The sequence below is a fragment of the Coffea eugenioides genome, chromosome 10 (genome assembly GCF_003713205.1).
Source record: "Coffea eugenioides isolate CCC68of chromosome 10, Ceug_1.0, whole genome shotgun sequence".
Taxonomy (NCBI): Eukaryota; Viridiplantae; Streptophyta; class Magnoliopsida; order Gentianales; family Rubiaceae; genus Coffea; species Coffea eugenioides.
In genome coordinates, this window is record NC_040044.1 from 10,328,201 (window position 1) to 10,352,149 (window position 23,949).

The 23,949-nt window shown below is 34.6% G+C and overlaps 1 protein-coding gene and 2 pseudogenes across 1 annotated transcript; all 3 read right to left on the reverse strand.

Annotated features, from left to right (window-relative positions):
• Nucleotides 1–631: 631 nt before the first annotated feature.
• On the reverse strand, nt 632–3,437 carry LOC113750396 (annotated as a pseudogene).
• A 3,442-nt stretch (nt 3,438–6,879) lies between these two features.
• LOC113750397 lies at nt 6,880–9,615 on the reverse strand (annotated as a pseudogene).
• Nucleotides 9,616–14,497: 4,882 nt separating this feature from the next.
• On the reverse strand, nt 14,498–16,315 carry LOC113750398 (protein NRT1/ PTR FAMILY 5.10-like). The gene is made up of 3 exons (XM_027294373.1): nt 16,186–16,315; nt 14,998–15,715; nt 14,498–14,648 (listed from the first exon to the last, which is right to left on the reverse strand). Exons 1-3 carry the CDS (start codon nt 16,313–16,315, stop codon nt 14,498–14,500), a joined length of 999 nt encoding a protein of 332 aa, XP_027150174.1.
• Nucleotides 16,316–23,949: the final 7,634 nt, after the last annotated feature.

The window sequence follows — 23,949 nt, forward strand, 5'->3', positions numbered from 1 at the left end:
GATCACACCTTTTTTGTTATATCATAATCAAATGGTTGAATCTTGTCCCATAACAGATCATGCTGTACATTGTATAGGAATTATTTGCACAAAAATTATTTGCTTGTATTACAAATACATTTTTCAACACAACTTCTTATCTTGTCAATTACCTTTTTATCTTACATGCACCATATCGCAAAAAGTACTACATTAATTATTCTAAATAATATTTTAAATAATCTCCTATCCAAACACACTCGTTGATTGATAACAGCATCTCACAGTTGCCTAAGTAGAGCTGTGTTCAGAGCTCCAAATTTACAATCATTTCTTGTTCTCTAAAGCTAAACCGAATTTGGGAATAATGCCAACCTTCTGACGTGCTTACAATTGTATTGGTAGAACAATGACACTATACTATTCAATCACCTTGTGCTAAGCGGAAAACCCTCCGTACACGAGGCACGGACTTTGAACTTCACAGTGTACTGCAGCAGAAATTGGACAGTTGGAGAATAAGTACTGCAAGGATTGTGCTGCAGCTCCAGATTAAACACATCCAGGGCTGGTAGTAGACATAATCTTCAATGCAGCAATCTATCCCTTGTGCATACTCTACTTTCATACATCTAGCCGAGGAGTTGAACTCCTAAGAGTCACCAATTCGCCTACCCGCTAAAACTGCTAGATAACACTTCTCGCCATCATTTTGCTCCACATAGCTGTAAGATTTTGATAGATGGACAAAGACAATGAAACCCACTGCACCTATTCCAGCAAGCATCCAGTAGAAGTAATCAACATGTGCATGATTCAGGTTATCTGACAACCAACTTTCTCTACCACTTTGACTTGTAGCTTTGTCAATCATTGAGACCAGAAAACTGCTCACGAAGTTCCCTATGCCCACGGCACCATAATACAATGATAGGCCTACACTTCTAATATCATCAGGGACCTGATCATAGAAAAACTCTTGCATGCCCACCTGATTGAACACGTTTTCAAGCCCGAATAGTATGTATTGAGGAACCAACCACCAGAAGCTCATAGGAAGTGTTGCATTGGGAATATCTACTAAACCATAATCTTGAGCAGTTTTGAGTCTTTTCATTTCGACTAGAGCTGCAACAACCATGTTAATAACCGATAGGCCCATCCCAGCTCCTATTCTTCGCAGCATCGTTATACCAGTGGGGTATTTTGTAATCTTTTTGGCAATTGGGACGAAAATTTGGTCATAAATTGGAATGCAGAACATTATAGTGAGGGGGATGACAGTATTAAGTGTGGCAGCTGGAATATTAAGTTTTGTCATAAATTGGAATGCAGAACATTATAGTGAGGGGGATGACAGTATTAAGTGTGGCAGCTGGAATATTAAGTTTTGTCCCTATTGATTTGTCCAAGGTTGTTGCTTGCTTGAGAAATAATGTAGAGGCTTGAGAACTCGCAATTGTATATGTTAAACAAGTGATCCATATAGGTAGCAGCCTTAGAACATTCCTCTGCCCTTGCTCTTTTGTCTTGCTAGGGAGTGCCATAATATCAGTTGAATGGTCATCTGCTCCAGGCAATACATCCTTCAGACACCTGTTCAACAAGCATCGGCAAATTTGACCAGAAATTGTAGGAATTAGCAACCGATAGTTTTGTTGTCAGTAAGGCAGTATTACAGATACTAAAATTGTAACTTATCCTTAAAATTGTGATATGTAATGCAAATTTCTTACCAAGGAATTTGCTTTTTGGACTTTTAACTACTTGACATAATTGAATGTAAAATAATAAAGGGAAAAAAAAAAAGATTCTTGAAAAGGTTGGCTACAAAATGCAAAATTTCGGTTCGCAAAAGAAATTGGACCAATTTCATTTTCCTTTCTTAAAGGGTAAAACGGTGAGTTACCTTCTCTGGTAACTGGATAAATTGTTCAGGAAGATTTATTTGAGGATTCCATAGTTTATTGTATGGTCAGAAAATTTCTTTCTGGTCTGGTAATATTTCCTTACCTATAATCTTGAGATCTTTGTTGAGTTTTCGACAACAAATATTCTTGGCACTCTTCTTGACTGCTTTTTTTTTTTTTTTTTTTTTTTTTTTGTCAAACCTCTTCTTGACTGCTTGATGCCTGTGCTTTATTGCTCAAAGCATCACCCCCTTTAGCTATGCCCCACTCGATCCTCCCATAAGGGCTCTCTTCATCACCTCTTTTAACATCAAAAAAGTAAGTTCTATGTCCAAGTAAAAAGAGAATTAGCCCAAGAATCATAACAAGACATGGAATCCAAAACCAAGTGCCCAGCTAATATTGTCTTGAATATAGTGCAAGATCAAATGTGCTGCTATAGAACCAATGCATAGGCCACAGAGCCACCAATTAAAAAATGAGCTCTTGGCTTTGCTTTTTTCCTGATGTTTTCCGTTGAATTGATCAGCTCCAAAAGCTTGAACACAAGGTTTATATCCTTGAGCCAATGCAATCACATAAAGTGAGACAAAAAACAAAACTTGGTTTCCTGTATCCAGGCCTGATTTCTTGGTTATGGCTTGATAGCTTGAGCTGCTGAGAAAAGTTGGACTAATTGGTGCAGACAGGCTCAAAAAACCAAGTTCCTGCAACATTTTCAGCACCATATCACCATAGAGAGTAATAAGAGCTTGAAGTATGTACAATTCCAAAGAGATGGAGACTTGTTATTTTCACCCCCCTTATTTGTATTTGGCTCTCCGTCTGAGTTTCTGATCCTCTGACTTGAATTAAAGTACCCGTATACTTCATTGCATTCACAACCACGGCCATCTAGTCAAATTTTACTTCAAGTGACAAACATGTAGACATCTTATTGTTTGTATGAGTAGAAAAGTGCACAAAAGTTACGTTAACAAACAAGGAAATGCTATAAAAGTAAAATTGTGAACTGACCAAGATATAGAGAATGGAAGCAATGATAATTGATCGATAGCGGCCAAGGAAAGAATAAGCCAAATATGCTCCTAAAACTGGTACAAGTGAAACTACACCAATCCATGTATTGACATTTGCAGCTGCTGCTGCCACGGATTCTCCAAGTGGTCCAGTAAGACAGTTAATCAGATTAGATTCTACTCCATAATAGGCAAACCTCTCCAGAGATCCTCCAGCTGTAGATTACAGCCAATCCAGTCAAATCATAATGATCAGGTTGAATTCAGCATAAACTTTGTTTTGCTTCTAAATCATTACTAGTTCTTAGAAAATTGGACAAAAAGAAGGTAATGCTTAAAGAACTTTAGCAATCATTGGAAAATACCTTAGTAGGACTATGTATTTACTTTTATATGTTTACTAACCCAGCATGAAAGATGCTGATCTCCATCCACCTGGACTGCCCTTGTAATAGACATGAACCTGAACCGCCTCATTGTCAGTCTCTAGAAGCGGAGATTGGGGCTCAAAAATTCTGCTTCTGCTCATCCTCCACTGATGCTCATATCAATGAAACCTAGCAGAACATTAGTAGTCTTCTAGTATTTGTTCAAGTAGATGAGGAGCCATATGGGATAATAAATAATTCAAAATAGGCGCCACTAATTACTGATCTTGCTTAAAGTTCAAGCTTCTTCAACTCATTTTAATTCGGGTTAAATGCAAAAAATTCTATGAACTATAATATATTTTGTTGCAGTTTACCTCTCAAACTATTTTTATAGGTGCTTTGCCCCCTTTTATGATATAGTTGGACAAATCTACCCATTTTATCTTAAGCATTGTTATTTTTCTTTATTCCCTATCATTTTCTTTTTAGATTCTTCCTCTTTATTTTCTTTAAGCACTGTTTAATTCAGTATACTAGATTAATCAAAACTTATTTATTTCTTAATTTCTCATGTCAACATTTTATAAAAGAATTCTATGGTATAGAAGACTTTTTTTTTCCAAATGTTGAAGTCAATATCATTTAAGAAATTAAACTATTCAAATATATAAGAACAAAATAGAGATAATGATTAATCAATTATGAATAGTATTAATAACAAATAAAAAATGAAATACTATTGTTGTTTATTCTTATCTTTTTATTTCACTTCAAATAACAATTGTTAACTTTTCTTTCTTACGTGATATATAATAAGTAACTTTTGTTATAAATAGTTGAGTAATTGTAAACTCTAATTGGTTTATAGGTACTTAAATTATTGAATTACTGGATTAGTACACTTTACAATATAAGCTACATATATTTTATAATAACAAAGAGTTTATGATATATTATTAAGAACGAATTTAACAAATCAATGAATTAAAACAGCAGTTCAAAAAATATTAAAAATTCTGATGTAAGTCTTTTAGCATTGGAGGGAAAAAAATAAGAAAATAAAAGGAAAAAGAAATGGGAGAAAAGGGAAAAAAATAAAAAAAAAGAATAGAGAAAAAAGAAAAAAAATTTAAGATAATAAGGGTAGTGTTGTCCAAACGTATAATTCAAGGGAGCAAAATGCCTATTATTATAGTTTAGGGAGTAAATGGATCTACTAGTTTTTCAAATATTATAAAAAATTTTGAAAAATACTCTAAAAAGTATTTTAAAAAATAGTCTAAATTTTTTTAATATTCAAAAAAATCACAAAATATATTTTAAAAACTCTACTACTCTTAAATATTCCAAAATATTGTCTAAAAATATCTCAAAATATACTCTAAAAATTCTGCTACAGTAAAATTTTTCAAAAATACTTTCAAAAACAGCTAATCCAAACAGAGCGTTCCTGGGAGTTTTTTTGCATTTAACCCTTTTAATTACTATGACCATGTCTGCAATGCTAAAGATTTTGAGGGAAAGGGGTTGGTGGTTAGTCAACATCTCAAGGTAGCAAGAAAATGTATCAAAGCATGCTTACCTAAATATGATACTACTTGCCCAGGAAGGTTGAATTAAGACCATAGTATAATGATGTATTGCTGTCCTATCCTTGACCAGGGCCTTTTGAATACTTAGTTTAATTACCTAGTAGATCAAGAATTTAGTTTCTTTTTGGTGTTAATGATTTCCACATGAATCAGGAGTTTGTTTTTATCTTTTCTTGGCTTCCTCGTGAATCAGGGGATGTAGAAAATGGAAACACAAGAGAGATCACTCAATAAAAAATCTATACAAGGTTGTTTTCATATTTATGGTGAAACCATATATTACCTAATAACTTTTCAGTACATCAAATTGCAATCTTATGGTAATGGACAGGAAAACGTGCATTGCATCCATTGCTTTCGCGACAAATTTGAACGATACTAAAGGGAATGCATAAGTTTTTACCTCCTAAGGAGGGAAGTTCTGCATTTAGTGCTCAAAAAAAGCAGTGCTTTTGTTCCTTTGCAGAGTCTCCATTTCCTTTCTTTAAGGTAAAATTGTTTAGAGAGGCGTTCAGTGCTAAAGTTTCTTGATACTAAGCCTGCAGAAATATTTAATCATTTCTTGTAGTTCTCCCCCACCCATGCTTCTCTGCAAGTTAGAACCCAATGGAGCATTCATCAAATGTAATCCAGGATATCGTTCCCGGGGAGTTGCAATAAGAGAATCGACAGGTGGTTTATTCAGAGCCTTTACTAGTCATTACTAGTAAAATGCGGAATCGGAGCAGGTGCGGTTAAGTTAGGTGCAACCTGGACAGGTGGAGTTGGAAATTTGATGCAATTGTCCGGTTATTATATTTTTTTAGGGTAAAATATCAAAAAATTTTCTGTGATTTGTTGAATATTCAATATAACTCTCTTTGATTTGAAAACTTAGACTATAGTTCTAATTTCGAATAAATTAAAAATTGGGCCGAAAGCATTCAATCTAATGGCTGTGTGAGAAATGTCAATATGGTCTCAACTATACATGAAATGCTTGTCGTTCCATTTTCAATTTAATCGAAATTGTAGGGAGTTATAGTATAGTTTTCTAAACCAGCGGGAGTTAAATTGAATAATTGGCAAACTACGTGGAGTTCATTTATGTTGAGGTTGTATTGACATTTCACATAAGGACATTAGATTGGATGCTTTTCGTCTAATTTTCAATTTAGTTGAAACCACAGAGAATCATAGTATAGGTTTTCAAATCAGAGGGAGTTAAATTGAATATTTAGCAAACCACAGAGAATTTTTTTTTTTTTTTTTTGTATTTTACCCTCTTTTTTACATAATATGATATACTTGTATGTAACTTTATCGTGTACAACTCAATGGATTGTTATCGATGAAATACAACAACCGTACCTAACTGCTATGGTTGTGTTAGGTGGTGTTATCTACAATTGCTGTATTATGAGCATAGGAATTTTTCATTGATTTTTGATGATTGTGATTAAGTTTCAGCAATAGCGAAATATAACTCTTGCTGAAGAAAGTCTCAATCTTGTGAGGTTTGTAGTATAATTTTTCATTGATTTTGGGGTACCCTCCAAAATTATCATTAAGGTCTGTAGCATAATTTCGATTCACGTCCATGTCACGAATCTATATGTTAAACACTAAGGAGCATTAATCATTAGGTGATGGACGAGGAATCTAAACTTGTACCTGTTTATCTTGAAATCAAGTATGCCACTTTTTTTTTCTTTTGCAAAATGTTAATATATCATTAATATGAAAATATATCTGCATATTTGTACACTTAAAGGGTACATAACCTAGTAACTTTCCGTGCCTTTCTTCCAACCAAGAGGGGAAACCATATTCACACGAAAAGTTGTACATAACCTGGATTTTTTTGTAGTTGCAGAAAATGCCAACCTTCTGATTTTGTCAACAAATTTGTTGGTTGAACAATGATGGGTATATCATCGAATTCCCTCATGTATGAACCATGTAGAACCCCAAGACATAGACTTTGGACTTCACCACATTCTGCAGCAGAAACATGTTAGTCGAAGAATAAGTGCTGTAAGGATGCTGGTGCAGCTCTAGAAGAGGCACATTTAGGACTGATACTAGAAAATCGCCAGTGCAGAAGGTTATCCTTTGTGCATAATCTAACTTTAGACAGCTATCACACAAGCTAGTGATCTCCTACGGGTTACCAGTCAACCTACCTGCTAAACCTGTTTGAGAACACTTGCCACTATCATTTTGCTCGACACAGCTGTAAAATCTTGATAGATAGACAAAAATGATTAAACCCACAGCACCTATTCCAGCAAGTAGCCAATAGAAATAATCAATATGTGCATGATTTAAGTTGTCTGAGAACCAACTCTCTCTACCCCGTTGACTTGTAGCTTTGTCAATCATTGAGACCAGAAAACTACTCAAGAAGTTCCCTATTCCCAAGGCACCATAGTAAAATGACAGGCCTACACTTCTTAATTCAATGGGGACCTGATCATAGAAAAACTCCTGCATCCCTACCTGATTGAACACATTTGCAAGTCCAAATAATATGTATTGAGGCATCAACCACCAGAAGCTCATAGGAAGTGTTGCATTGGGTATATCTACCAAATGATAATCTTGAGCAGTTTTGAGTCTTTTGATTTCGATTAGAGCTGCAACAGCCATGTTAATAACCGATATGCCCATCCCTGCTCCTATTCTTTGCAGCATTGTTATACCTGTGGGGTTTTTTGTGATTGTTCTGGCAACTGGGACGAAAATTCGGTCATAGATTGGAATACACAACATTATGGTAAGAGGGACGAAAGTCCTAAGTGTGGCAGCTGGAATATTAAAACTTAGCCCTATTGATTTGTCCAAGGTTGTTGCTTGCTTTGTAAATAATGTGGCCGCTTGAGCATATGCAACTGTATATGTTAAACAAGTTATCCATATAGGAAATAGCCTTAGAACATTCTTTGGCACTTCTGTTTTGTCAGAGACAGTTGAATAGTCATCTGCTGCAGGCGATACATTTCAGAAATCTGTCCAACAACATTTGACAAGAAATTGAGGGTATTAGCATGCATTGCACTTTCTATTGAGCACCAAGTTAACATGGATGCTAAACTTGTAAAGTGTTCCATAGCATAATTTATGATTTAAATCAAATCTACGAAGAAAATTCTTGTCAATGAATTTGTGTTTTGGGGTCACCCTAGTTGTCTATCTGACCATTTGCTAATGACATAATTCAAAGAGGAGTTACGATATTTAATGACCCAAAAAACTCTTGAAAAGCTTTGATACATAATTTTGCTTTTATAAAACAAAATTAGAACTGTTTAACTTCCCTTTCTTTAAGGTTGAAACAGATAAGTTAATTAGGGTGAACTGAAACAGATGAGTAACCTTCATTCCAGTCTGGATAACTTTAATGGGATGAACTATTTAAGCACTCCATAGTTTGTATATATCATCAGAAAAATGATAAAGTTTGAGACATTTTCTTCTTCGTCTAGTGATCTTTCCTTACCTGTAGTCTTGAGATCTTTGTCGAGCATTTAACAACAAATCTTCTTGGTACTCTTCTTGACTGCTTGATGCTAGTGCTTCATGTTGTAAAGTATCATCCGCTTTATCTAAACCACACGTAATCCTTCCATATTGCCTTTCTTCATCACCTCTTTTAACAGGAAAGAAGTAAATTCTGCTTCCAAGTAAAAAAAGAGTCAGCCCAAGAATCATAGCTAGACAAGGAATTCCAAAACCAAGTGCCCAGTTTATGTTATCTTGAATATAGTGCAAGATCAAATGTGCAGCTGTAGATCCTATGCATATGCCACACGGCCACCAATTGAAAAATGAGCTCTTAGCTTTGCTCTGTTCCGGATGTTTTCCATCAAATTGATCAGCTCCAAAAGCTTGAACACAAGGTTTATATCCTTGAGCCAATGCAACCAAGTAAAGTGAGACAAAAACAAAACTTGGAGTCCTGTTTTCGGGCCTGATTTCTTGTTCATGCCTTGATAGGTCGAGCTACTGGTAGGTGTTGGAATAATTATTGCAGACAAGCTCAAAAGACCGAGTCCCTGCAAAATTTTCAGCCTTATCGCCAAAGAGAGTAATAAGTGGACTTCTTGTCAATATGAATTAAACAAGAATACTAGTATCACAACCACTCATAATTACTCATTTTTTCTAATCAAATTGTAATTTAAATGGCAACTGAATGATAGTGCCATTAACAAACATAAGAATGCCAATAGCAATTCCTAAAAAGAAAAAAATTGTAAACTAACCAAGATGTAGAGAAGGGAAGCAATGATGATTGATCTATAGCGACCAAGGACAGAGTCAGCCAAATATGCTCCTAAAACTGGTACAAGTGAAACTACACCAATCCATGTATTGACAGTTGCAGCAGCTGTTGCCACGGATTCTCCAATTGGTCCGGTGAGATAGCTAATGAGGTTGGATTCTACTCCATAATATGCAAATCTCTCCAGGGATCCTCCAGCTGTAGATTGATTCAGTCAACTCAATCAATCCAGTTCCAAAAAACTTCTACTGGTGATCAACTTCAGTTCTGAATATGCTTTATTTTGCTTCTTAATCATCACTAGTTCTTAGAATATTGGACTAAAGGAAAAAAAAAAAGAATTCTTAAAAAACTTTAGCCTTCAATGATAAAATACTAACCTAGCATGAAAGATGCCGATCTCCATCCACCTGGGCCTGCTTCATTTTCAGTCTCCAGAAGTGGAGTTTGGGTCTCCAGGACTCTGCTCCCGCTCATGACAGACGAAATCAAGCAGAAAATGGGACAGTGATGCGATCTCTGTTCTTTATTATACAGTCAACTTAGCGGACAAGGAATCTTTCTTTAAAATGGAACCGGAGCCTCAATAATTACATTTGTACCTCACTGTTAATGCATGCTAAAAAGTTCAACCTTCTTTAAACTTATTTTAATCGGCATTCTTGTATATTATATTCCATCCATATCCCGGTAGGCTTATTTTATGAAAGCAGATTTCATACTTTGTTAGGCCTTAATTGTGGATTCAGAAATCAGAACGGTTGGTTTCTTCTATCAATCTGCCCTGATTTTCAACGGCTTACATCAATTGTTGTAAACAAGTTGAAATTATTGATAATTTTTCAGAAGAAAACCATAAACTGCTTACTCAATTAACTAGCAAGAACCCACAAACTCAACTATACCGACCAAAAAATCATTAGAAGGCTTAGGTACTGCCAGATTGCAGAGAACAGTTCATGATCCAGATCAGGCCGACCTGAAGTTCGTCGGATCTGTAGTCATCAATTTTGAGCGCAAGAAATTTTTAAAATTTGAATAAAATTTGAATTGCGCCAGATTTGGGCTATGAATTGTACCCTGCAAGCTGCAATTGCGAAAGCCAGTAAGGAAGCAATTAGCAATATTAGGGGTGGTTGGGAATGAAGGTTTCTCCTGGTTGTGGATATGGGCATGGAGTTAGTTATGGAGCTGCTGGTGGTGGTGGTAGTGCGGCCAGCTGCGGTGGAGCTGGTAGTTTGGAAAAAGAGCGTGCTGAGCTTGAAACGGGGTAAGTTACCTTTTTCTCAATCTTATTATATCCATGTATTACTTTTTCCTAAGTTGGGTTTGTGACAATTATGTCACTAAAAAAGTCAGGATAGAGAATATGTTTTCATTCTAATATTGTCCATTTGAGACTCATAACAAATTTAGTTAATCCCTAAACTTTTGAAAATTTGACCGGTATGATTTTTTAATTAGGAATTACAATGTGTTAAAAAGGTTGAAAGACATATTAATAATTTTCCTTTCATTAGTCTACACAAGAAATATAATAAAATTTTGAGATTCTATTAATTTAGAAAACCCATAAAAATTATGTGAGAAATTTATAACAAGTTGCACATTAAAAACACTTCAAATAAATTTCTAAATATATAGTTAAGAATTTATAATTTTCAAGTTTTTAAGCCATTGATCTTGAGAAAGAAATAGAAAATTCAAAAAAACTTGTATATAATTCATAAATCTTTACTTCATACACAAGTACTTTTTGAATTAAAAATAATTTTTGTATTTGATAAAACCTCAAATGAGTTTGTAAACATAAACATCTTGTCTTTTGTTTTTCTCATTTTCAATCCATCAATCTAAATAAGAAATTCTAAAAATTCTAAAAATTTTGAAAAACTCCTCAAATTGATTGAAAACACTTCAAAATAAAGGAATAATATTTTTGGCTTGAAAAAACTTTGAATACATTTTTAAAACTAATTCTTTTTGTACATTAAAATACCTATTGTTATATTGTGTTCATCAAAATTATACATTTGTACAATTTGTCTTCATTTTCAACCTTTTATTACATGCTTTCATTTTTTTGTTTTTTTAAAAAAAGATTAGGACAACAAATGGCACTTTTGGAACAAAAATGTGTTCTCTATTCGAAAATGAGTTTTTAAACAATATCTTTTGAAATGGGTTGACAATGTTACAAAAAGTTAAAAATAGGGGAGGCAAGTGATATTTTTTAAAGTTAAGGGGCTCTAGGTGAAACTGTCACAAACCTTAAGGAAAGTTTTTGAAATTATCCCTAAACCTCATATCCATGAAATTAGCTTTAGGAGAGAATTGTAGTTTCCGTCCCCCAATATTTAACCTATGTGTTAAATTAGTCCTTAGTGTTTCGTCTAATGTAAATTTGGTCCTTATAATTTCTGATTTTAAGCACATATAGGACAACTAATGGAATTTCAAGAAAGGCTAACTATCAACATCAAATTGCTATTAGTCAACAATTTTGAATTTGCATTTTTTGTCCCCAATATTTTGATTTTAAATAATTATATTTCCTTAAATTTTAAATCGTGATATTAAAGGTTTTAGGATGAAATTAGATGCAATTTATAACGAAATTCTATTAAATGGGTAATAAGAATTCTAATTTAATTTAATTTTTTTCCATTTTTATTTAATTTATTCTGCCATTGATATATGATATACTTATTCTTTTCTTTGAAAAATTAATCTCAATTTTGATATAATATAAGTATATTATTGTTTTATGCTATTAGTAATTAATTGACAATGAGTTCTATCATTTTTTGTAATGTTTAGTGATAGCTAAATAGTTTGGCATGTTAATGGATAGAGTTTAGATTGGATCCCTTTGATCCAGATCTAGACCCATTAAATTCAATTAGACTCAAATCCAGATACAGACCCTTATGGATTTGAAAAAATAAGTCTAAACCCAAACCTCCTGGATTTGGATATCCAATGGATATCCGTTACATTTTTCTAAACATACTAAAGTAAAAATTTATTAAAAATATGTAGATTTAAAAAAAGCATAACGCTATCCAATTTTTATTTCCAAATAATAAAATTAATATTCGAGAAGTTGAATGCAATATGATGAATTCAAAAGAATAACTATTAGTGATTGCTTCTATTTATTTTTAAAACTTCAACTGTATCTACATTCAATCTTTCATTTATTTGTCTTTACTTTTTCTCCTTTTTCTAAAAAAATTTATACTGATTACAATGACAACTAAGATTAGTTTGAAAAAAAATCATGAAATCTTACTGTATTAGATCCAATGACCATAGAATATTAAAATATTTTATAAATTTACTAATATATATAATTTTAGTATATATACATGGGTCTGGATAGAATCCTGTATGGATTTGGATTTGGATATGGATATGAATAATAGAAAACCATACCCTACCCAGACCCATAACTCTTTTACAGGATCTGGATCTAGGTAGGGTCTGGGTATGAGGAATTAAATCCAAACCCTACCCAAATACATTGGGTTTAGATTGGATCTAGATAAGATCTGATCCATTGACATGTCTATAAACAACTAATGGAATACCCTTTAAAATATAGAAAAAACTATTCGTAAATTAAGTTTTTTTTATGAGTTTTTCTAATGAGTGTCAGTGCGGCACTTGTTAAGATATCTAAATTACATATAACTTATCATATGAATGCAAACACTAATAATTATTACCCTGCCATGCATTTTTAAACTTTCCCTATATAGCTTTTTATTTCTAAAATATTAAAACTTGAACTACATCTTAATGACTTGGCGCTTGTTAGATAATTTTTTGTTTTCGCATTTCAATTGGTTATCAATTGAGTTTGAAATGAATTTGGTTTCAAAAATTAATTGAATCATTAAATGATTATCAAGGTACCGGATATTAAAATAAATATTTTAAAACTATAGTAATGGAACATTTTATTTTAATTGCTAGGAAAGACAAGAAAATGGAAAACAACAGTTTTTCTAAATATTCTTAAAAGCACTTCGCGTTATTATTTACCTTGACTAGTTTTTATGATTATATTGACTAACTAGAAGAATTTGAAGCCCACATGCACAACATATATAAGAATTTATACAATAGCTACTATAATAAACTTGAGACTAATTATGCAAAAGAGAACAAGAATATGAGATTTAGTGCATGAATAAATAAATAAAAATAAAAAAAGAGAAAAATAAATTTAATTAGAATTTCTATTGCCCATTTAATATAATTTCATTCTAATTTGCATTTCATTTCACTTTAAAATCTTCAATGTCACTATCTAAAATTTAGGAGAATATAATAATTTAAAATCAAAATATTGGAATCCAAAATTGTAGATTCAAAATTGTTGACTAACGGCAATGTGATGTTGACTGTTAGTCATTCTCGAGTTTTCCATTAGTTCTCGTGAATGTGCCTCCATTAGTTGTCGTGAATGTGACTAGAATAATAAACTTTAGGAGCCAGATTTGCTTTAGATGAAACATTAAGAACTAATTAGTACATAAGCCAAATATTGGGGATCAAAACTGCAATTTCCCTTTGTTCTAATGATTGATTCTTACAATTGATTATAATGATTGATTCTAGCGATTGAATACAACAAATTTCAGCACAAGTAACGGTACAGAAGTTCGGCCACAAGTTAATTTATACTTCGGAACCTTTTTCCATGCCATTTTGTTGGCTATAGGTGTAAGATTTTGCTAAATGGACAAATGAAATTAAACCCACAACACCTAATCCAGCAAGCAACGAATAGAAGTAATCAAGATGTGCTCGATTTAAGTTGTCCGAGAACCAACTTTCTCTACCGTTTTGACTTGTAGCTTTGTCAATCGCAGAGACAAGAAAACTGCTGAAGAAGCTGCCTATACCTGTGGCACCATGGTAAAAAGAGAGGCCTAAACATCTTAATTCAGTAGGCACCTGATCATAGAAGAATTAATGCATTCCTACGCGAATGAACACATCCCCTGGTCCAAGTAATAGGTATTGAGGTGCCAACCAGCAAAAGCTCATAGGAATTGTAGCAATTGGAATAGCAAGCAGACCAAAATCTTGAGCAGTTTTCAGTCGTCTCATCTCAATCAAAGCTACAATGACCATGTTTAGGAGAAATGTTGCCATGCCAATTCCTTTTCTCTGAAGCATTGTTATGCCAGAGAGATAACTTGTTATCCTTGCCGCTGGGACAAAAATTCGATCATAAATTAAACTGAAAGGAATCATGCAATGAATATCCGAAGTGCAGCAGCTGGTATAGTAAAACTTTGCACTATTGATCTGTCTAGTGTTGTTACTTGCTTGGTAAATAATGTCAAGCTTGAGCATATGCAATTGCATAGGATAAAGAAGTAATCCATATAGGGTGCAGCCTTAGGACTTGCTTTATTTCTTTGGTTATGCTAGAGGTTGCATTGTTGTCAGTTGAATCATCATCTGCAGAAGGCAATTCACCATTGAGAAACCTGTCCATAAAATGCTATTAGCAAAATTCCTAAAAATGATTGATTTGAAAACCAGAATTGTTTTGTGTACCAAGGTTATTACACAACTCTTCACAAACGAAATTTTCAATGCTTTTGTGTTAATGGTAGCATCATTTGTTGATAATTGGGTTCAATTCATTTAGATTTGATGGAAAAAACTAGTGTCTATTCGGGTTTTTGAATTCTGTGATTTTTGAATGATTTTCCTCCTGTTGTATTGTTGTTGAGCTATCTAAATCGCTTAGATGCCTGCTCCACAGTTTACAGGAGCATATCCATACAACAGAGGGGAGTAGCAAGAAAATAGAATTGAATAACTTTTTCTTACATGTAATTCTGAGAGCTTTCTCCACTGCTTGATGCTGGATCTACAATGTGCAAAGCACTGATGCCTTTCGCAAATCGCTTAGTAATCCTGCTACAAGGGCTCTCTCCTTCATCACCTATTGTGCTTGAAAATTGATAAGTTCTACGTCCCAGTAATAATAGGATGAGCCCAACAATCATGGCCAGACATGGAATCCCAGAGCCGATTTCCCAACTTATGTTGTCTTGGATGTAGTTTAAGATCAGGTGTGCTGCTATAGGACCAATGCCCATGACGCCAAGCCACCAGTTAAAAAATGAGCTCTTGGCTTTGCTTTCTTCTGGACGTTTTCCATCAAATTGATCGCCTCCAAAGGCTTGAAGAAATGTGCTATATCCTTGTGCTAGTGCAACCAAATATAATGAGCCAAAAAACAAAATTTGGATATGCATATCAGGCTCTGCTTCATTCTTGGTTCTACCAGGAGAGGTCGAACCTCTGCTCACTATTGGAGTAATGGTTGCTGAAAGGGTCAAAAACCTAAGTCCCTGAAATGTTACATTCTGTAAATTGCTGAAAAGATGTAAAGGGAAATAGAAAATTAAGGCACCAACTGAGATGTAGAGAATGGAAGCAAAGATGACTGATCTGTAGAGGCCAAGGAACGAATCGGCCAAAAATGCTCTAAAAACTGGTACAAGAGAAACTACGCCAATCCATGTATTGACAGTAGCAGCAGCTGTTGCCACAGATTCTCCAAGGAATGAGATTTGATTCTATCCCGAAATATGTAATCTCTCAAGATTTCCAGCACCTAAAATATCAATTAAGCCAGCACAATCAAAACAATTTCTAATTAAGCTTTTACTATCATCAGCTTCAATCGTGTTGACACTCAGGCAATGAATAGGAGGACAATTGTCCCGTTTGCAATGCTTAAAGTCTATAAAAGTGTTAATGTAAAAGTGTAAAAGGAGGACAATTGTCCCGTATGGTAAAAGTGTTAATATATGCGGATAGCTTTGTAAGTAGTGTTTCTCCAACTTGTACTTTCGAGAAAAGTTAATTTGGGTGGACAGCCTTGCCAAATGATCCCAGACTTCCTTTGCCGAACTGAACTTCCCTGGGTGCATGCCAATTGATGGCTTTGCAGAATTGTTTATCCAGGTAATAATTCTAGCATTAAATATATCCCACTCAGATTTTAACTTGGCATAATTTCAGTCCCTTCAGTTGGTTTCCCTACCGTTGAATCAACATACTTCCAAACTTCTTTACCTATTACCAAATTGGTGCCATCTAACTTCACCGAGATAACCTGACTTGAGTCAGAAGCCATTGCTTTGAAATGAACAGATCAGTACAATCACAAAGAAATGTGCAGATTCTTAGTTACCAATTACCAAAGTTGGCGAGCATATTGGAGAAGAGACTAATTTGTACAAAATTCTAATTCCAGAGAAAAGCATAGTTAAAGCACAAATAAGAAATAATAGTCACGGCACCAGGATCAAGTAGTCAAAGCTAATCCTTGAAGAAAACAAATTGGCTCTTGATACCATGCATGTTAATAAGATAAACGGACAGAAGCTAAAGAAACCTGGAGAGAACATCATCAAACAAGAGTTGTAGTAATACCTACATATAAATATAAACAAATAACATTTATTTTTTTCCGTACCGCCCAACTCATCCCTCCCCCTAACCAAATATCATAGATAACCCTACTTACAAAATTATATCCTAGCATATACATTAAAAAAAAAGTATTTCTTTAGAGCATCAATTGTCTAGTTAAAATTTTCCATATAGTTATCACCTACTGTGTTTTAGTGATAATGTTTGTGATTTACTGACCTAAGATCAAAGATGCTGATCTCCATCGGCCTGATTTGGACTGTATAATTGGACAGCCCTTACAATCAACGTAACCATCCGCTGCTTCATTGGCTGTAGCTAGAAGAGGATTTGTGGGTTCCATATTTCTGCTTCCACTCATCACACTGGAGTGGATGCCTAATATTCCATAAAACTAAGCATTAAAAAATTGTATGGTACAGGAAACTTGGAAAGCTTTGGAGAATTCAAATGATCTATCCTGTGCTCATATTTTGTTTGGATATGAGAAAAGCTATTTTGAAGCATGTTCGTGTGTTTTTAGCTTACATACAATAAAAAGTACAAAATTATTGTCAGAATTAACTTCAGGTATATCCAGATTGCCAAAAAAAAAACCTCTTCAAGTGCCTCTTAAATCTACATTTAACCTTTCATAATCAACATAATGCTCGACTTCTTCGTTGTCAGTCTCCAAATTTTTGCTTCCGCTAGCTTATCACAATGGAGGTGATGCCAGTATGGAATGAAATCAATCAGAACAATCAGGAGTCTAAATAAACTGGAGTAGATGAAAAGCCATTTTGTACAATAAATAAAATGGGAATGGGGCCTTAATAACCAGAATGGACATCACTTCTCCAGCTTGCTTCCAAGTTCAAGATTCTTAAACTCATTTTCGCCAGTACCTCTGGTGGTTAATCACTGGCTTGCTTTGAAATTCAAGCTTCTTAAACTCATTTTAATCAGTACTTCTGGTGGTTAATCACTATCATAAGGTAACCAAAAATGTAGGAATGCATGCCTACTGTCACGGTAGAATTAATTAATACCGTAAGTATAATAATCTGTTGGTATCCTATCATTGACCAGGCCCGGTTGATTGTTTAGTTTTCCTCGTGGATTAGGAACTTATGGCTTCTTGGTTAATGTTTTCGACATGAATCAGGAGATCGTTTTCTTGACTTCCTGAATTAGGGGTTCTTTTACGGACTGAGTAAGGGGTTTGGAAAATGGGAATATAAGAGTTCAAGTAAACAATTCGCACACATGTTTTCTTATGTAAGTGTCTCTGTCATGTTTTATTATTATTATTATTACTATCATTTTTCATTCACACACATCTTATTTTAATTCTTTTTTATTTTCTTTAGTTCCAACAACTATCAGCAGAGTAAGAAATAAAATATAACAGGCTTAGGAAAAGAATATATAATAGAAAACAAAAACTACAGCAGAAAATTCTCTAGTAGATTATGACCTTGCTCTGAGTTGCTTTAGATTTTATAAAATCTGATTAAAAACACTGATTATAGAGAATAATCATAACCACAAAAGTTACTCTTTGAGTGATTATAGATTTTAGCTTTTTTGGTTATTAAAAAATCTATAATCAAAATGCAAAAACAATTGAGAATATCACAAAAATTTATTATCCAAAAATTAAAATCTATAATCAGTGAAAATAACCAAACGACAACAAGCACTATGTTCATAAGACTAGTTTCTATAATCAGTTAAAATAATCAACTGAGAACAAGCCCTATATTCGTAGAGCTAGTTTATACATCTATACCATGTGTAAAAGCAAAGTGACCTATAGTGTTTATATGTTGTGGTCAATTTTTGAATTTTCTTCTGTACCATTAGTTGAAATCCTGGAAATTTATATGATTATCTAAACAATCTTATGTGAGGACTCGTGTTTTTATTTCTTAATTTAGCTATTTTTATAATTAATTGCCCTAGTTATATTTAATAACCCTAGTAGTGCATGAATTTTTCTTAAGTTTCGATTTTTCGCGCGCACGTCTTAAGTTCGCGCATTCCGCGTAAGTACGCGTGTTTCGCGTCGGAGCGGCTAAGTGGAGATTTAAGAAACTTATACTAGACTACTAAGAGTGAATAATTATAGTGTTAAAGGAAGTACACTGGAGGTTTAGTGCACAAGTATAACAAACAAGAGAGAAAACGGTGGTACGAAACCCGCGTGCGACAACTATTAAGAGTTGACTTTTTGCCCAACACTTATGGCTACTATTCCATTCTTTCTGCCCAAGTTTTAGCACACAAACCTCTCCCATCTCTCTCCATTTTTCGGCCAGCAGCCCCAAGGAAGAAGAAGGAAAGAAAACTCCATCCAATCTTGCACCATTTCACCTCTAAATCTTCACACAACTCACATACCACTTGGAGAGCAACTTTAGCTTGGAGAAGGGCTTCATCTTGCGGGTTTTCTTGGGAGTTTTTGGTACAAAATTTCTGGTTTCTTCAAAGCTAAGAGGTAGCCTTCACCCACCTTGAATCTTTCCAATTTTTTCTCAAAATTGGAGCTTTAATGGCAAGGGTTTGAAACCCAAGCATGAAACTAGGTAGAGGACTTGAGGAATCCATTTGATTTGCTTTAATCTTAGGTAGAGGTCTTGAGGTGGCCTCTAGGAAGCTGGCTTGAGGTGTAAATGCTTGAATATGATTGTTATGTGTGTAGATGAGTTAATTATGGATAGAAAATGAAGAGAAAATCGAAGGAAAGTTGGTGCATGGACTTGGCCGAATCTGTCCTGTTATTGCCTTGTCTTTATTCAAATTTTTGATGCTCAAATGACTTTGGAACTGATGTAGATATGTTGTATATGGTGTATAGAAAATTTCTACCAAAAATCATTTGATTTGGTTGAGCAAAACTTGAATTTTCGAAATTGAAAGAAATCTGGAATTGGGTTCTAGACAACCTAACAGTGCCCATTTGATCGAACATAACTCTTTGTACAAAAGTTGAAATCGAGTGCCGTTTGAGGCATTTGAAACTAGACATTCTTAGCTTTAAAACGGTATAAAAATCACTATCTAGTTCATTATTGTGTGAACTACAGTGAACTGATAAAGTCGGATGTTCTGTTCAGCCTGTTCATTCGAATGGAAATGAGAAACTGTAACTTGAGGCCTGATTTGGAACTACTTGTGAACTGATTTTGGAAATGATTTTTTCTGATGAAATGTAGCTTTTGGACCTGATGAAATGTAGCTTTTGGAATCTAGTTTCCAAATCCACCAACCATTCTCAATTTGAGTTTGTATTGAGTGATATATGGCAAGATTTCTAAAATGCGACAAAACTGGAAAACTGGAAACTTTTCCTTTCTTCTTGGCCGAATGGTCAAATCTGATTTGAGAAGTTATATTTCGAAAATCTTGATGTTAATTACCTCTAAACTACTTATTAAGTGTTTCTGGACCCTTGGTTTCAAAATGGAATGACTTGGGACTGATTTCATAGTACTAAGCTTTCGGAAAGAAAGAAAAGGTTGAGATGGCAGATTTGCTTTGGGAATTTCACGAACTTTGATTATTTTGTTAACTGCATTTCCACGTGAGTTTTCACATGAAATTTGGTAGAGATGTAGTTCACATATGGAAGATTAAATGTACCAAATTTGATGTATTTTCAATGTCATTTCGATGACCAAATAGTACCTCAAAAATGCCTTCTCAAATCTGGAAAATGACTGGACAGGTCATGAAAGTCGACCAACTTTGAAATGATGTACCTCAATATTCAAAACTCCGAATTTAGTTTCATTTATTGTATTTGAAACCTTGTTTGGAACTCATATGGTGTTACTAATTTCGAAGGCTGATTCACTTTCTGTGAATTTTACCGAATTTCCAAACATCACCGAATAACCATGGTTGGTTCTGTCTTGTTAATAAGTCAGCGACTTTGAACTGAAAAATGAATGCTTTCTGTTTGGAATCTTGAAAAAGTGTCTTCTAGGAACTTTTAAACTTTGAACCTAGATTCCAACGGTGTAAAGTTTTCCATTTTTGGACATGCCAAATTCAAGATCTGATTTTTCTAAATTTGACGCACAAAACTGAAATTTTTCGATTTCTTGGGAAATGAGTTTTTGAAAACTCAACACCTTATCCCGATATCGATATATCGTTTTGGACCCGATTTCATGGAGGATACAAGTCTCCTTTGTGACTTTAAAATCCTCACTTTTGAAACTTACATGTCGATAGAGTAAAGCTCTTTAAGATATTTTCTTAATCCTAAACTAGTGGATATTCTTACTTGGGTGATGCATGATTGTGAATAATAGAAAATCGATATTTCTTCAGGCGCTCACGAGGACCTTCAAGAGAGTCTCGGAGCGGACATCTAAAAGCATATTTGCTCGTTTTTCACTTTTGAATTGGTGAGTGTTCCTTATAGGTGTACGTGACTTGAACAGTTTTGCTACATGTTTACTTCATAATTATTGTGTGTTTAAATGTTAAGTGCACCCTATAAATGCTCCTATGTAACTGTCCACCGTTTTAAGGCGAGTGTGTACTTTATCTCATTCGAACTACTAAAATAAAAAATTTCTACCATTAACTGTGAACTACTACCATTTATCGATTTACTTGATTACTTGTGCATGTTGTAAGCTCTAACCTGAACTAGATCCTGCCCTTGGTTACTAACCTGCTCGAGCCAGGATTGGGATCGGTCGGGTAGGTTGGAACCCTGGGCCACCATTTCGGTATACTCGAGTATTACCACTGGAGGGATAAGGTGATGGACAGACAAACCGAGGGGATCATTGGAGTTATAAGGTGAAGTGGATTGAAATCGTTTCAAGTGAACAACGTATCCTTTCAATGTGTGTTTATTTCTGTACAATGATAAATGTCTCATTTTAATGTGTCAATGTGAAATCTTGAACCGTACATGTGTTATGCTCAATTTACTTGATTTATTAGAACTGCTTAGGTTTTGGAAATTCACTGGGCTGTTTAACTCATTCCACGCTTTTGTTTTCCTTAACAGAGTTCAAGACCGAGAGTGCTCGCGAATAGTACTAGATTTTTTTCTTTTGGAGACTTTAAATTGTATTATAGCATATGACTGTAGTAAATATTTTTTTGGATTGTATTTAAGTTTGAAGGTTATCTAATTTTAATTTTGAAATGTTTTGGAGTACTTTACTTATATACTGAAAATATTTGAAGTATTTCTGCCTTTTGAATTACGGATTGTAATGAGTCCCGACGAGAGTTGGGCAGGCGTTCCACCAATACCCTTGGATTCGCCCTTGGGAGAAGTGGGGGCGTCACAGGTGGTATCAGAGCCATTTCGCGTGGTCTCTGCGCGGGGTGAGTTTGGACCAAGTGGTGTTATGGTCTTTATTATGTGAATGAGTAAAGACTTAAGTACTCTTCTAAAGTGTAAACTGTGAATCATGAATATGATAGGTTTAAACCCTTTATCTTGATACTTGGGGAAATTATATATGTCTGTTGGGTAGGAATCTCAAATATGGTGATTTACTCTTGGGACTGGCCAGTTCGAGATGTGAATTATCTTATTTCGGATTCTTGTACCCGAATACTTAAGAGTTGAGGGCAATGCTAAGAACTTGAGATCTCCATTTGCAGGGAATAAGAACGAATCGATATTTCACGTGAATAGTTACAGGAAACCAATAATTGTTTGGCTAGGATGACACAACAATTAAGAGAGAGAGGTGGAGAAGATCGTGGCCCAGAGAATCCTAGTTGTAGGGAACGAGAATCATCTAGTTCCAATTAATCTAATGAAGCACTATTTTTGATCTTTTGTAATGGGACGATGAGAATAGGACTTAAGAGTTCGTGCCTTGGAGATGCATGTACTTTTGTTAATCACCTGTTTACTTTTGTTTACTGATCTTGACTTGGTATGTACTTTACTTGACTGTAACTTGTGTTATGATCTGATGAACTCTAGTTTGTGTTTGACTTGTACGGTGATAATGTTATTTGTGCAAGTGATTTCATTTTCTTTAGAATTGTTACCAGTATGTGTGTATAGTTCAGTTATGACTTAGTGTGGGGTTTATACATGTGCACATAGATTAGTTGTGAGTATGGAAACTAGAGGACAACGTAAGGGACGTCAACTCAGACAACCCCGAAATCAAAGGGTAGATAATGATTCTGCTATTGATCAAAACACCGAGCTAAGGGCTGGGAGAGGAGATGACCAAATGGGATTAGTTTTAACTCACATGACGGATGTACTAGAACTCTTAGTAGCTCAACAGGGTCAGGGGGTTGGACAAGGAAACCAACGTGAAAAACCAATGTGAAAACCAAGAGATAGGGGAGGATCGAGTTTTGGAATGGTTTTAGAAATTCTTTCCACCCAAATTTTCTGGAGGACCTGATCCAGAAGTGGCTGAAAATTGGTTAGAAAATATAAGAAATATATTCGATGCCTTGAACTACACAATAAAAAGACAAGTCACCTTTGCTGTATTTCAACTTGAAGGAGCAACGCGAACTTGGTAGAATGTTATAAGAAACAAGTGGGAAAGAGATCAAACTCCAAGAACTTGGATAAACTTTGTACGAGAGTTTAATGAGAAGTTTCTTCCTCCACTAGTTCAAGAAAAGAGAGAAGACGACTTTATAAAGTATCGTCAAGAAACTTCGAGTGTGGCTGAGTACGAAATACAATTCATGAAATTATCTACATATGCTCCAGAATTGGTGGCAACGGAACGGAAGAGAATAAGACGGTTTATCCAAGGATTAAATTTAAAAAATCCAAATTGCCCTTGCTGCAACACAGATTGAAATATTTAGTGACGCTCTTGAGAAAGTACAAAGGGTAGAGAGCACCAAATCCCAACTGAGAATCTTTCAAGCGAGGAAAAAGATGTATCCGATAGTAGTAATTATCTTGAAGTACCAAGAAAAATCGGACTGCCACCTAAAGTTAGAAAAGGAGTGGATAGAGTAAGACTACCACTTCCTTCACCGCTTATGATAAAGAAATTCGAAAAAACTAGGTCACGAGGAGCTCCAGTAGGACAGATACAATCAAGGAAAATTTTGCAGGCAAGTTAAGTCACAACTCCTCATCTGACATGTGGATATTGTGGAAGGACGAATCATACTGAAAAAGACTTCTGGGTGAAGAGGCGAAAGTGTATGGGTACCAACCATAAAGTTCACGACTGCCCAAAGAGGTATCCACAAGAAAATACTATTCAACAAGGAAGACAAGTCAATGGAGGAGGAAACTGACCAGTGGCACCTGCAAGAACATATGAAATGATCACACAACAAGGTTCAGGGTTATCTGAGGTTGTGAAAGGTATG

What these genes read in the sequence shown, in the direction of transcription:
- LOC113750398 (XM_027294373.1), bottom strand. Translation starts at nt 16,315, where the DNA reads ATGGCTTCTGACTCAAGTCAGGTTATCTCGGTGAAGTTAGATGGCACC. An exon ending in AGGGACTGAAATTATGCCAA is followed by an intron (nt 15,716 to 16,185) that starts GTTAAAATCTGA and finishes CTGTGGCAACAG; the next exon opens with CTGCTGCTACTGTCAATACA. An exon ending in GAAAGCTCTCAGAATTACAT is followed by an intron (nt 14,649 to 14,997) that starts GTAAGAAAAAGT and finishes TTTTATGGACAG; the next exon opens with GTTTCTCAATGGTGAATTGC.